General features: G+C 54.8%; 1 protein-coding gene across 1 annotated transcript in view; it reads left to right on the top strand.

Moving 5' to 3' along the window:
- Positions 1–8558: 8558 nt before the first annotated feature.
- Positions 8559–15059, top strand: part of LOC142068373 (uncharacterized) — a 46314-nt gene continuing 39813 nt past the window's right edge. The window contains 1 exon segment of the mRNA XM_075124036.1: positions 8559–9058. Within this exon segment, the coding sequence (XP_074980137.1) occupies positions 9030–9058 (29 nt within the window). The 5' untranslated portion in view covers positions 8559–9029.

The following is a 15059-nucleotide window of genomic DNA, read 5'->3' as shown; positions in this document are numbered from 1 at the left end:
AACCCGGACATTCCGCTTACCTCTTCTGGAGGTCACATGTTGCCAAGCTTCTTCACTGGCCTCTTGGCTCCTCTGTGCAACCTGCTCTATATCTGTAGAGCTTTGTGCCCCTAGAAGCCTATCCTGAGTTTTGTCCAGAAAATCCTCAGTTTCCCGTATGCAACGCAGGGTTGTTATCTGTTGCTCCAGACCTTCAATCTTCTCTTCCAATATGGAGACCAGCTTGCACTTTGTACAGACAAGTGCAAGTACATAGCCAATATTCATAATTTCAAATACAAAAATGATACATGCATACAAATAGGATGAATAGATTCAGTAGAGCATAACCTTCACAGAGATTTGTTACATGGCATGTGTCAAGGTTCCTCCCCCACTCTGAACTCTAGGGTACAGATGTGGGGACCTGCATGAAAACCTCCTAAGCTTACTTTCACCAGATTAGGTTAAAACTTCCCCAAGGTACAAATTAATTTTATCCTTTGTCCCTGGATCTCCACCGCCACCACCAAAATCTAACTGGGTTTACTGGGAAACGTAGTTTGGACATGTCTTTCCCCCAAAAATCCTCCCAACCCTTGCACCCCACTTCCTGGGAAAGGTTTGGTAAAAATCCTCACCAATTTGCATAGGTGACCACAGACCCAAACCCTTCGATCTGAGAACAATGAAAAAGCATTCAGTTTTCTTACAAGAAGACTTTTAATAGAAGTAGAAGTAAATAGAAGTAAAGGAATCACCTCTGTAAAATCAGGATGGTAGATACCTTACAGGGTAATTAGATTCAAAACATAGAGAATCCCTCTAGGCAAAACCTTAAGTTACAAAAAAGACACACAGACAGGAATAGTCATTCTATTCAGCACAGTTCTTGTCTCAGCCATTTAAAGAAATCATAATCTAACACATACCTAGCTCGATTACTTACTAAAAGTTCTAAGAGTCCATTCCTGTTCTATCCCCGGCAAAAGCAGCATACAGACAGAAACAGACCCTTTGTTTCTCTCCCTCCTCCCAGCTTTTGAAAGTATCGTATCTCCTCATTGGTCATTTTGGTCAGGTGCCAGCGAGGTTACCTTTAGCTTCTTAACCCTTTACAGGTGAGAGGATTTTTCCTCTGGCCAGGAGGGATTTTAAAGGGGTTTACCCTTCCCTTTATATTTATGACAGCATGTTTCAGAGTAGCAGCCATCTTAGTCTGTATTTGCAAAAAGAAAAGGACAGTATGCATCCGATGAAGTGGGCTGTAGCTCACGAAAGCTCATGCTCAAATAAATTGGTTAGTCTCTAAGGTGCCACAAGTCCTCCTCTTCTTTTTGGATGAGGTGGTGTCTCTAGCTGATGCCTTCAAGCAGACCCAGGCTTGACAAAGCCCTGGCTGGGATGATTTAGTTGGGGATTGGTCCTGCTATCACTGTAATGCACCTGAGGAATAAATGCCCTGTTCTGAGAGAAAGCAGACAACAACTAGCCCGTGTTAATTCTGCTGTCCTCAACACAGGCGCTGGACACTTATCGTCTTGGTTTTGTGAGATTATCCTCTGCAGAAACCATAATAAACTTGGTCTGCTGAGAGAAAGGGGAAACTGAGGCACACAACCTCATCGCATTGATGGCTAAATGCCAAGATACCTACACTCTAGAAAACCTGAATATCTGTATTGAGCTAGTACCAGTTGGAAAAGCAGAAGGATTAACAATGCTGCACAGATACAAAGAGAGACTTTTTAGCAACCCAGAGATGGCATACTGGCTAATTTTGAGATCATCAGACTAATCCAGAAAGTGTTAAAAGATACACAGAACTTTGCAAGAGCACATGTGGGAAACACTACCAGGTTTAGCAACGCTTGGGAGTTCTATGGTCAAAACCTAAGAAGGACCTTGGGCACACTGCCTCCGCATCAGACAGTGACTAACACTCCTGTAGTAAACTAAGGGGGAGGTGTGGCACTCTGGATCCAAAAGCAACACAAGGGCACCCCCATAGTTACCGTGGTGATACAATTGTGATATGCTTTGTACAAAGTATGCCTTGGGAGGTATCATTTTGAAAGCCCTAATCTGTTCAACATTAATGTCTTGTTGGGTTGTTTGAAGCATTGCTACATGCGTTACTGAGAACATTACACTGTTGGGAACACCCACAACAAGCCTTTCCGTTACGACAAAGTAGCCGCCATCTACAGCCAGAGGGCACCAATGGCTCATCAACCCACCATCCACTAGCACAGAGAACACTTGGAGAAGGCATGTATGCCATGGGGGTGGATTAACACAGGTCACAAGAAGGATCTTTCTAGAAAGCTGGAAGAAGGTATAAAGAGAGAGGGAGTGACATCGTCACTTGGGCTCTCGCCTCCCTCCCATCTCAACATCTGGAGGGACGTCTGGAAGACAAAGACTGAACTGGGGAGTTTGGTTCCAGGCTGGAAAAGGGGCCAGCCTGTGTATTGAGGAACTGTTACCTGCTCGCACCAGCTGTCAGGGTGAGAAAAGCTGTCTGAGCCAACTCTTGCTTAGAATAAAAGTTTAGATTTACAATGGGTGTTTCTATTTTTATTTCTTAGGATAACTAACTTTGACCTGTATGCTTACCACTTATAATCACTTAAAATCTATCTTTCTATAGTTAAACTTATTTTAATGTTTTATCCTTACCAGTGAGTTTGTCTTAAGCAAAGGTGGGTAAACTATGGCCCACAAGCCACATCCGGCCCACAGGACTGTCCTGCCCAGCCCCTGAGCTCCCGGCTGCTGAAGCTCATGCCCGGCCCCTCCCACGCTTCTCCCCCTCCCCCGCAGCGACGCCACTGCTGTGTGGGGAGCCTCTGGCCCGCCGCTCCTGCCAGCAGCACGGCTTGCGCCCACCCAGACTTTCTAATAAGCCTGTCCTGCCACTCTGAGCAGCATGGTAAGGGGGTGGGGAGCAGGGGGATTCGGATAAGGGGCAGAGGGTATTGGGGGGCAGTCAGGGGACAGGGAGCATTGGGCGGTTGGATACGGGGTGAGGTCCCACGGGGCAGTTTGGGGAGGGAGGTCCTGAGGGTTGGTCAGGGTAAAGGGAGCAGGGGGTGGTTGAATTGGTGGAGGTTCTGTGGGGGCAGTCTAGTGGATGGGGAATGGGGGTTAGATAGGCGTGGGAGTCCCGGGGGGCCTGTCGGGGTGTGGATAGGGGTCAGGTCAGCTAGGGGACAGGGAATGTTGGACGGGGGGAGGAGTTGGATGGGGGTGGGGTCCCGGGAGGGGGCAGTCAGGGGACAAGGACCGGGGGCGCTGGATGGGTTGGGGTCTCTGAGGGGGGCAGTCAGGGCGCAGGAAGTGTGTCGAGGGTGTCATAAGCATAGGGGCAGCCTAAATTTCTCCTTACCTGTAATGGTTTAAGAAGCTCAAGTAAACTGGTTGGCACCTGACCAAAGGAACCAATGGGGGCAAAAAGAAATTTCAAATGTGGTGGGTGGGAGAGGTTTTGTTTTGGGTTCTTTGTTTCTGTGGCTGTTCGCTCTTGGGACTAATTGGGACCGGACACCAATCCATGTTCTCCAAATCTTTCTGAACAAGTCTCTCATATTTCAAACTTGTAAGTAACAGCCAGAGAAGGCGTATTAGTATATCATTGTTTTCTCAACTTGTGAATTTTTCCCTTTGCTAGAGGGAGGTTTATCCCTGTTTTGTTGTAACTTTGAAACTAAGGCTAGAGGGGGTTCCTCTGTGCTCTTCGAATTTTCTGCTACTCTGTAAGGTTAACTACCAGCCTAAGTTTACAGAGGTGGTTCTTTTACCTTTTTCTTTTTAAATAAAATCCTTCTTTTTAAGAACCTGACTGATTTTTCCATTGTTCTAAGACCCAGGGGTTTGGGTCTGTAGTCCCTTTGTAACCAATTGGTGAGGATATATGCTCAAGCCTTCCCCAGGAAAGGGGGTGTAGACTTGGGGGAATATTTTGGGGGAATAGGTATCCTACAAGTGGTCCTTTCCCTGAAAGTCTGTTAAACCACTTGGTGGTAGCAGCGATCCCAAGGCAAGAAAGGAATCTGTGCCTTGGGAAAGTTTTAACCTAAGCTGGTAAGAATAAGCTTAGGGGGTCTTTCATGTGGGTCCCCACACCTGAACCCCAGATTTCAGAGTGGGGAAGGAACTCTGGAGGGTGGCGAGGGCCAGGCTTCCTTACCGGGGCCTCCATACCATTTTACAACCCTGATGTGGCCCTCAGGCCAAAAAGTTTGCCCACCCCTGGTCTAAAGTGCTTGAGAAATCTGCTCAGGTTACAAAGGCTGGGTCATGTCCACTTTCCTTTGACAAAGTGGCAAACTAGGTAATGAACTTACAGTAGCCAGGCTTCTGACCAGAGTAAAATGGGACAGTTCTGGGGTGCAAGGCTGGGGAGCTGGGGAGAATTGGCTAGAACCTATTGATGGTTTATGAGTGGCTGGGAGGTCATTTGTGTAACACAATTGGGTGTGTCCCTGTCTGTGGATGGCTGTGTACGTCCAGTGCCTGTCAAAGGCTTGGAGCTTGACATCAGCATCACAGTGTGAGGCAGCCCAGTGGGGTAGGTTTGGAGGGCTCAGAAGTCCCCGCAGTTCAGGTTTCACCCTGGGGACCCCATCACCCACAGGCAGTGCAATCCACACTAAGGCAGTTGGATATTTCAACACTGAAAGCAAAACATTGTTCATGTTTAAGCTACAACCCCAAAGCCAATTAAATCTTCCTCTTTAGATTTCATGATTAGCTAAACCCTTCTCCTTCCCCCTCTGACCCAGATCGAGACCTCACTGGGGCTTTAATAAGCAGAAATTTAACAGCTTGTCACTGAATAGTTTACAGTTAACAGTTTAGTTTCTTCAGACTTCCCAGAATGGGGAGGACACATTCAAGCAGAGTTTAAGGGACATTTAGATTTGGAGACGTTTTCTATCTGGTGCGTTCCCTGTGCGGATTCCACAGGTGATCAGCACTGGTGCGCACACACTGAGCCACAGTCACACCCTACTATGATAGGAAAGCCAGGACATCTACCAGTCCATAAAAGGAAAGACAGACAATGGGACAAGGAACGCTGAAATGACGAGGGGTTGGAGGTCTCCAGCTCTCGGAGTGTTCGTACTCACGTACAGTAGGAGCAGCAGCTGTAGTCAAGAAACCAAGTGATTGGGCAGCTGGGCCAGCACTCCCCACTGCTGGGTTTTCTCAAGTACAGGGAGATGGAAAAGGCTGCCAGAGCCTGTCACTGATGACATGACTTCCTTCCCCAGAGGGGATCAATCTTTCTTAGAGAACTTGTTGACTGGAAAGGTGAAAGAGTTCAGCCTGTATCGTGGTCTTTATGGTTGACAATTCCAGCTTACTCCACTTTATGGGGCGTCCCCTGAGATCTCTGGGCAAATCAGGGTGAAGTATGCCTGGGATACCGATGAGCCAATGCAGTTGGAATGAGGCAAACTTTGGATTAACATCATTTTGGAAAATTCTTCCCTAATCCAGCAGTTTTCAGTTATCTGTTCTTGAAATCCACATTCAGTGTGGATGCGTGAACCCAAAGATAAAAATGAAAGTAAAGCAGGCCAGCTTTGAGGACGTCTCCACAGCCTGGCCTAACGGTTCAACGGCTGTGCTTTAATATATGGCCTTTTCAAAAGAAAAGCGGTCTGACTACCCATAAAAATAACTGGTTGCAGATGTTTTTAACAAAAAGAACAAAAAAAAAACCTAGCAATGGCCTCATGCGTCCATCATCTTTCTTATAAATATATATATGGACATCTCATCACAGAAGTCATGTCTTTCCTTTGCTAAGAAGAACTAGGGGAACTCGGTAACCCCTACACTCTACCTGGGTAAAAGGTCACACAACTCTCTCCTTGCGGCGTGGTCCTCTTAACAGAAATAGACTTTAAAACTTGTCAGAATAAACTCCATTTGAAACGGAAAGCCATGTTCTTTGGGAATCAACCTGAGACTGCAGTACAACGAGCTGCACGCGCATGGGCGCTGGGGACCCCTGGAGCCGCGGATCCTGGCGGGCCATCGGCTGACGTGTGTCTGTACGGCGGGAGCGGTGAGCATAAGAGACTTGCGTGACATTTGCGCAGCGTAAAGAGAAAAGGAGGACTTGGGGCACCTTAGAGACGAACCCATTTATTTGAGCATGAGCTTTCGTGAGCTACAGCTCACTTCACCGGATGCGGCGTGTGGCTCCGAAGGAGACGTCGAGAGCACCACGGGCGCCGCGGCGTGAGGCTGGTTCACCGGGAAACGGTTCTGTCGACCCGTCAAGTTGCAGTGGGGGAGGTTTAGGTTGGATATTAGGAAAAACTTTTTCACTAAGAGGGTGGTGAAACACTGGAATGCATTACCTAGGGAGGTGGTGGAATCTCCTTCCTTAGAGGTTTTTAAGGTCAGGCTTGACAAAGCCCTGGCTGGGATGATTTAACTGGGAATTGGTCCTGCTTCGAGCAGGGGGTTGGACTAGATGACCTTCTGGGGTCCCTTCCAACCCTGATATTCTATGATTCTATGACCCGGAGAGGCCGGAGCCCCCGGGGGAAGGGCTGGTCCCGAAAGCGGCCAGGTGTCTTCCGCAGCCCCGGGAGCAAGGACAGGGCCCCCGGCAGGGTGGCAGTGGGGCGCCCCGTACGGCGCGGGTGAAGCCACAGGCGGGGCCGGGGGGGCGGTTGGAGGCGGGGGAGGGGCCGGGGGGGACGGTTGGACACGGGGGCGGGGCTAGGAGGACAGTTGGACGCGGGGGCGGGGCCGCGAAGACGGTTGGACCCGGGGGCGTAGCTAGGAGGACGGTTGGACGCGGGGGCGGGGCCGGGGGGCCGGGTGGACTCGGGGGCGGGGCCGGGGGGGCGGTTGGTTGGGTCGGGGCCGGGGGGCCGGTTGGACCCGGGGGCGGGGCCGGGGGGACGGTTGGACGCGGGGGCGGGGCTAGGAGGACGGGTGGACGCGGGGGCGGGGCTGGAGGGGCGGTGGACGCGGGGGCGGGGCTAGGAGGACGGTTGGAAGCGGGGGCGGGGCCGGGACCGGGGGGCCGGTTGGACGCGGGGGAGGGGCCGGGGGGGGCGGTTGGACCCGGGGGAGGGGCCGGGACGACGGTTGGACCCCGGGGGCGGGGCTAGCAGGACGCTTGGACGCGGGGGCGGGGCCGGGGGGGCGGTTGGACGCGGGGGCGGGGCCGGGGGGGCGGTTGGACGCGGGGGCGGGGCTAGGAGGACGGTTGGACGCGGGGGCGGGGCTAGGAGGACGGTTGGAGCCGGGGGCGGGGCCGGGGGGACGGTTGGACGCGGGGGCGGGGCCGGGGGGCCGGTTGGACGCGGGGGCGGGGCTAGGAGGACGGTTGGACGCGGGGGCGGGGCTAGGAGGACGGTTGGAGCCGGGGGCGGGGCCGGGGGGACGGTTGGACGCGGGGGCGGGGCCGGGGGGCCGGTTGGACGCGGGGGCGGGGCTAGGAGGACGGTTGGAGCCGGGGGCGGGGCCGGGGGGCCGGTTGCATGCGGGGGCGGGGCTAGGAGGACGGTTGGACGCGGGGGCGGGGCTAGGAGGACGGTTGGAGCCGGGGGCGGGGCCGGGGGGGCGGTTGGTTCGAGCGGGCGGGACGCGCGGGCACCTGCCCTGGGCCGGAGGAGGCGGAAGCGGCGCCCGGGGCAGGCTGGGAGATGTAGTACCTGACTCCCCCGGGAGCGGAAGTGACGTCGGAGGGGGGAGGCGGAGCCGGGCTGGGCTCGCGCGGGGCCGGGGAGCGGTTGGGGCCGTTGGAGCTCTGGGCATGCGCAGATCGCGGGGGCGGGGGGGGCGGCGCGAGACCTTCGTTAACCCCCCCGTGCCCGGCCCGGGCCCCGCTCCCGCCGGAGCCGCCCTGGGGCCGCCCCGGGCTCCGCCCGCCCCGCTGCGGCGCTGCAGCCTCCAGGTACCGGAGCGACCCCGGGGGGGGCCGGGCGGTGACTCTGCCCCGGGTCCGGGGGGGGGAGACCGGGGGGGGCAGGAGAAGGGGGGAGACTGGGGGGGCAGGAGAAGGGGGGCGGAGGGAGACCGGGGGGGCAGGAGAAGGGGGGTGGGGGGAGACCGGGGGCGCAGGAGAAGGGGGGCGGGGGGAGACCGGGGGGGGCAGGAGAAGGGGGGCGGGGGGACACCGGGGGGGGGCAGGAGAAGGGGGGCGGGGGGAGACCGGGCGGGGGGGGCAGGAGAAGGGGGGCGGGGGGAGACCGGGGAGGGCAGGAGAAGGGGGGCGGGGGGAGACCGGGGGGGCAGGAGAAGGGGGGCGGGGGGAGACCGGGGGGGGGCAGGAGAAGGGGGGCGGGGGGAGAGCGGGGGCGGCAGGAGAAGGGGGGCGGGGGGAGACCGGGGGAAATCTCGGCGCAGCCCGGACGTGGCCGGGGGGGGACGAGCCGGGGCCCCCCCGGGGAGCGGGGAGAGGCGGGGGGGGGCCGAGATCCCCTTGGATTTACTGCTGCCCCCTCCCCTGGGACCCCCCGCTCCCGCCCTGCCCCCTTTCTGTCCCCACAGCAGCGAGGGGGAGCCCGGGTGCCCCCCCCAGGTGCTGCAGGGCCCCCCACAAAATCCAGGGTCCGGGAGCGGCGGAGCCCCCGGCTGAGGTCGGGCCCCTGTCGCGCCGGGCTCTGCACAGACCCTGTCGAGGTCGGGGCCCCCTTGGGACAGGGGCTGCGCAGACCCCCCGGGTACCCCCACCTGCCATTCGACGCCCGCCGCTGGCCATGCCGCCGGCTCGGGCGCCCAGGGCTCGGGCGAAGGGGCTGGTTCAGGGCAGGGCAGGGGTCTGGGCTCGGGCTGGAGGACCCTGCGAGGTGGGAGGGGGCCGGGCCTTGGGCTGCAGCCCAAGCCGGACCATCGACGCCCCCATTCAACAGCCCCGCAGCCTGAGCCCTGTGAGCCCCTGTCCGCGGGCACGGGCCGGCCGCCGGTGCCCACCTGCAGGGTAGACGTGCCCACAGCGACCGCGGGTCCTTGCCACAAAAACCCCAAAGGCTAAATTGGGAAATGGTGGGCGGCTGCTCTCCGTTTTACAGATGGGGAAACTGAAGCTCAGAGAGCTGAAGTAAGTTGCTCAATTTTTCTTAGAGCATTTGGGGCAAAACTGGGATCTGAACCCAGATTGTTTGAATTCTTGCCTCTCCCCTTGACCCCAAGCCCAGCGTGTGTGTGCACAGCGCTGTTGTGGTCTGTGTTTGCCTTGCACTGGCTTCCAAGGGAGGCTGTGACATTTCCTTCATGGGAGGGTTTGAAGACCAGGTCACCCAGGCTGTCCGTGACAGAGCTAGAAAGAGATCCCAGTTCGAGTGCCAGCATACTGCTGTTTTGGGTACTGAAGGTCTCTGCCACGCTGGTGTTTTAGGCACTGGTGCAAACCCTTAGTACAGACACAATTTACACTAGTGCAGTCTGATTGGCACGGGTGCACCATGTCCCAGTCGGACGGTTTGGGATGTGGGGGGGGACAGTGACCTCACTGAGGCGTGGGGCTGGCTGAACAGTGCAGCTGGTAACGGAGGGGCAGCAGTGAGTGCTGGAGGTACGAGCCAGGAGCACAGCCCCACAGGACTGGACACTGACTTCTCCTGACCCGGGGGACACCCCCCCCCCCCCCCAGCTGTGTGCAGGGACTGCAGCTGAGCTGCCCTGCCAGGACAGCCTGTGCCTCCATGGACAAACCACCTCTTCCCGCAGCCTAATACAGTGGGGTCTGGGGACCTTTCCAAGCTGAGAGTATTGGGGCTCTGGAGTTTGCAGGGTCTGTTCCTGGCTCTGTCACTGACCCGCTTGGTGACCTTGGGGAAGTCCCAGCCCCTCTCTGTTTTCCTCCTACCCATTGTCTACTTGGATTGTGATCTCTTTGGGGGAAGGACTGTCCCTTTCTATCTGTACAGTGCCCAGCACAATGGGGGTGCTGATCTCTGCCATGTGCAGCACAATGGGGCCCTGATCGCCGTCAGTGTCTGTGCAACGCAAGGCAGTTTATAGACTCACAGACTTTAAGGCCAGAAGGGACCATCCTGATCATCTAGTCTGACCTCCTGCACATCGCAGGCCACAGAACCTCCCTGTAGTAGACCCCTAACCTCTGGCTGAGTTAATGAAGTCCTCAAATCATGATTTACAGACTTCAAATTACAGAAAAACCCACCATTTACACAAGTTTAAACCTCCAAATGACCCATGCCATGCCCCAACTACCTGAAAGGGGGTTCCAGAGAGGATGGCTCTAGACTGTTCTCAGTGGTAGCAGATGACAGAACGAGGAGTAATGGTCTCAAATTGCAGTGGGGGAGGTTTAGGTTGGATATTAGGAAAAACTTTTTCCCTAGGAGGATGGTGAAGCACTGGAATGCGTTACCTAGGGAGGTGGTGGAATCTCCTTCCTTAGAAGTTTTTAAGGTCAGGCTTGACAAAACCCTGGCTGGGATGATTTAATTGGGGATCGGTCCTGCTTTGAGCAGGGGGTTGGACCAGATGACCTCCTGAGGTCCTTCCAACCCTGATATTCTATGATTCTCATCCCCGTGAGGAAAAACAAAGTTCAGGCTGCCTGGGAAGGTCCCTTCAAGGTTGTCAAGCAGCTAAATGAGGTAAACTGTGTGGTGGAGCTGTCAAACCGGGCACATCAGCGCTGGGTGTTTCATGTGAATATGATGAAGCCATAGTATGACAGGGGGGATGTGGTGTTGGCTGTGTGCGGACATTGGGAGGAGCAGGGAGATGACCCTTTAGTAGATCTGTTCCCTGCGACCAGAGCTGGTTCCCCCCTGGAAACAATTCCCCTCTCGGATCAGCTAACTCCTGCCCAGCAAGCTGAGATCAGAGGGGTCCTGCATCTGTACCGACAGCTGTTTTCCAACCAGCCTGGACATACCCCTGTAAGATGCTCCCCCTTCCGCATCACAGGGAAAACTGCTCCGGGCTTGGAAAGAGAGGTCAGGGACATGCTGGCTTTGGGGGTGATCCAGCCATCTGCCAGCCCTTGGGCCCCGCCGGTGGTGCTGGTCCCCAAAAGGGATGGGTCGATCCGGATCTGTGTGGACTATCGGATGCTCAATGCCATCACTATATCTGATGCCCACCCCATGTCCAGGTCCGACGAGCTCCTAGACAAACTGGGAGGAGCCCGGTACCTTACCACCATGGACCTTACAAAGGGCTACTGGCAAGTGCCGCTGGAGGCAGATGCCAGGCTGAAATCGGCCTTTATCACCCCTCTGGGGCTCTGAGTTCCTGACCCTGCCTTTCGGCCTCAAGGGGGCGCCGGCCACCTTCCAGCGTCTGGTGGACCAGCTCCTGAGGGGGATGGAGAGTTTTGCCGTGGCGTATATTGATGACATCTGTGTCTTTAGCCAGACCTGGGAGGACCACGTGTCCCAGGTTAGACAAGTGCTGGACCGACTCCAGGGGGCTGGGCTAACTGTAAAAGCTGAGAAGTGCAAGGTGGGGATGGCAGAAGTATCTTACCTGGGCCATTGGGTGGGGAGCGGCTGCCTAAAGCTGGAACCAGCCAAAGTGGAGGTGATCAGACACTGGCCCACTCCCCAAACCAAAAAGCAGGCCCAAGCCTTTATTGGGATGGCGGGGTACTAGTGAAGATTTGTGCCCCACTTTAGCACCACAGCCGCCCCCATCACTGGGCTATGCAGGAAGGGGAAGCCAGACAAGGTGATCTGGACCGAGCAGGGCCAGGAGGCTTTCCGGGAGCTGAAGGAGGCTCTGGTCAGTGGCCCAGTTCTGGCAAACCCTGACTTTGACAAGCCCTTTATGGTGTTCACTGACGCCTCGGACACGGGGCTGGGTGCGGTGTTAATGCGGGAGGATGAAAGGAGGGAGAGACTCCCCATTGTGTACCTGAGCAAGAAGTTGCTATGCCAGGAGCAAAACTACATGGCCATCGAGAAGGAGTGCCTGGCCATGGTGTGGGCCCTCAAGAAACTAGAGCCATATCTATTTGGGCAACACTTCACCGTGTACACCAACCACCCTCCCCTGACCTGGCTACACCAGATGAAAGGAGCCAACGCCAAGCTCCTGAGGTGGAGCCTGCTCCTGCAGGATGATGATATGGACATGGTCCATGTGAAGGGAAGCGCTAACATGATAGCGGATGCATTGTCCTGGAGAGGGGACCCTGAACTTCCCCAGGTCACTGGTCAGAGTGACCCCACTCAGTTCTGTCTCAAAGTGGGGAGAGATGGGATGCAGCAGGGAGTTGGGTGGATGGACTGGGGAATGTCGTCTAGTTCTGCTGGGACTGTGTGCATGGGGGATGGGAGAGCAGGGGATGACTCCCCTTGAGTGAGGATATCTGAGCCTGTAACCTGAGCTGGGAGGGGGTTGGACCCAGGTGACACCTTTCCCGGGGAAACTGGACAAAGGCTGGAGGAGGAGCTGGGGGAAGGGGGTTTCAGTTTTGGGGCTGGCTGGTAAGACGCAGGGAACCCCAAGTCTGGGGTCAAAACTCCTTTTCCATGCCCCCCCCCCCAAGGGACCTGGCTGAGGAGTCCTGGTTGTACTTACAAGACCTGACAGGAACACAGTTCCAAGCATCTAATAAACCTTCTGTGGCCAGGCCCAGAGAATGGCCCCCTATCAACCCCATCCCTGATGTGGTGGGGAGACCCACTGGCAGCATTGCCTTTGAGGGTGCTGCTCCCTCCTGCTCCCACTCCCTCCCCTCCCCCTTTACTGCCACCACAGTGCCTGTCACCTTCACGTCCTGAGCGGTGACCCCCAGAATGTGTTTTGTTATCCCTTTCCCATAATAGTCTGGTGTTGATGGACCTTTCCTGCCAGGCAGGGTGTAACGCATTCTGTTGGCAATCAGCCCTTCACCTAGGTAAAGTCTCTCTCCTGTCTGGTGATTTACAGAGCCACAGAGGCTCACAGTGCAGCTAGTCAGATATTAACCCAGGCGCAACTCAGAAGCATTCAATAAAGTCTAAACACATGGTTATAATTCTCATCCCTGTTTTAACAGTAGTAACACAGGTGAGCCAGACTGATTCCAGCTCTGCATTTGTCCATGTTCAGTTAAGACTTAGATCTTTCAAAAGCCCCCAACACCTCATCTCTCAGTGTCACAGGCAGGATGGGCAGGGTTGGTGTGTCTAGCCTCTGTTTGCCAGAAGCTGGGAATGGGTGACGGGGGATGGATCACTTGATGATTCCCTGTTCTGTTCATTCCCTCTGAAGCACCTGGCATTGGGCACTGAGCTAGATGGACCATTGATCTGACTCAGTGGGCTGTTCTTATGCTCACAGTCAGGAGGATCTACTCCTTTGGACTCACTGGGGAGCCACAGAAAGAAACAAGGTGTGGTGAGGCAAGGAGGCAGTCTCAGAGTCCCCGAGGTCACGCTTGCCAAAAGCTAAAATTAGGCCCATCCCATGAAAGGGGGCACTCCCAGGAGAGACTGTGTAAAGGCTTGAGCATCAAACAACTTTGTAAACCTGAGAGAGCTGCCTTGGGGACAATGACAGGGAGAATCTCCCAAAGTGACTCCTTTGAGTCTGCTCTTCTCTGGCCTTTGGTTCCTAGAATCATAGAAGTGGAAGGGAGCTTGAGAGGTCATCTAGTCCAGTGCTCTGCACTCAAGGCAGGATTAAGTATTATCTAGACGATCCCTGATGGGTGTTTGTCCAGACTGCTCTTAAAAATCCCCAATGATGGAGATTTCACAACCTCCCTAGGCCATTTATTTCGGTGCTTAACCACTCTGACACGAAGTTTTTCCTAATGTCCAACCTAAACCGCCCTTTCTGCAATTTAAGCCCATTGCTTCTTGTCCTATCTGCAGAAGTTAAGAATGATTTTTCTCCTTCCTCCTTTTAACAAGCTTTTATGTACTTCAAAGCTGTGATCATGCCCCTTCTCAGTCTTGTCTACAGACTAAAAAAAACCCAATTTTTTCAATATGCCCTCAGAAGTCATGTTTTCTAGAGCTTTAATAATTTTTCTTGCTCTTCTCTGCACTTTCTCCAATTTCTCTGCATCTTTCCTGAAATGTGGCACCCAGAACTGGACAGAGTACTCCAGTTGAGGCGTAATCAGTGCAGAGTAGAGAGGAATGATTACTTCACGTGTCTTGCTTACAATACTCCTGCTAATACATTCCAGAATGTTCTTTGCTTTTTTTTTTTGGAACAGTGTTACCCTGTTGACTCATATTTAGCTTGTGATCCACTATGATCCCCAGATTCCTTTCCGCAGTACTCCTTCCTAGGCAGTCATTTCTCATTTTGAATGTGTGCAACTGATTGTTCCTTCCTAAGTGGAATACTTTGCATTTGTCCTTATTGATTTTCATCCAATTGACTTCAGACCATATCTCCAGTTTCTCCAGATCAATTTGAATTTTAATCCTATCCTCCAAAACACTTGCAACCCCTCCCACCTTGGTAATGCTCACAAACTTGATAAGTGTAAGAGAGACTCTGTAACTGGGGGGATTTCACCATGTCTCAGAGGGTTACACCCTTGTGGGAGGGGGCTTGGCCTGTACTGGAATAAGGTCACTCTGTGCTTCACAGTGTGGCAGAACCTAGAATGTCCATTAGCAGGGACAAATCCTGGGGGGAATTGTCTTGTGGAATGGACAAAACCCCTGTCTGAATTCTGTCACATTGCCCTTCTCACCCTGGCAGGCTACAGAATAACATCCAGGTTTCACTCCAGATCATCCTGTCCTCCCAGGGGGAAGGAAATGGCTGCAATGGAGCTGGCTCAGATAAGGGATTATCAGGGAGCTGGTGGTGGGTTCTGCTTGGAGGGAGAGGAGCAGTACTGGCATAGAAGGGTGGAAGCTGCTAGAGGTAGTGGGAGGCAGGAAATATCTAGGGTGGAGAAAGGGAGGGCACAGGATGTGACAAACTTGCTGAGACTTGTGTAATCTAGGGTGTGATGAGTTGTCATCCCTGGGGAGCAGTCGGGGGGGGCTTCTGGGAACTGCTGTGCCCTCTAACCCTCAAGCCGGGCTGGCCCTTCTCATACTGCTTTGCTGCAGATTCAGCCAGCCTCTCCAGGGCCTGTTATCACCCAACACGAGAGCAGGTGGCAG

Source organism: Caretta caretta, chromosome 28, assembly GCF_965140235.1.
Source record: "Caretta caretta isolate rCarCar2 chromosome 28, rCarCar1.hap1, whole genome shotgun sequence".
Taxonomy (NCBI): Eukaryota; Metazoa; Chordata; order Testudines; family Cheloniidae; genus Caretta; species Caretta caretta.
This window is presented reverse-complemented; position numbering and strand designations above follow the sequence as displayed.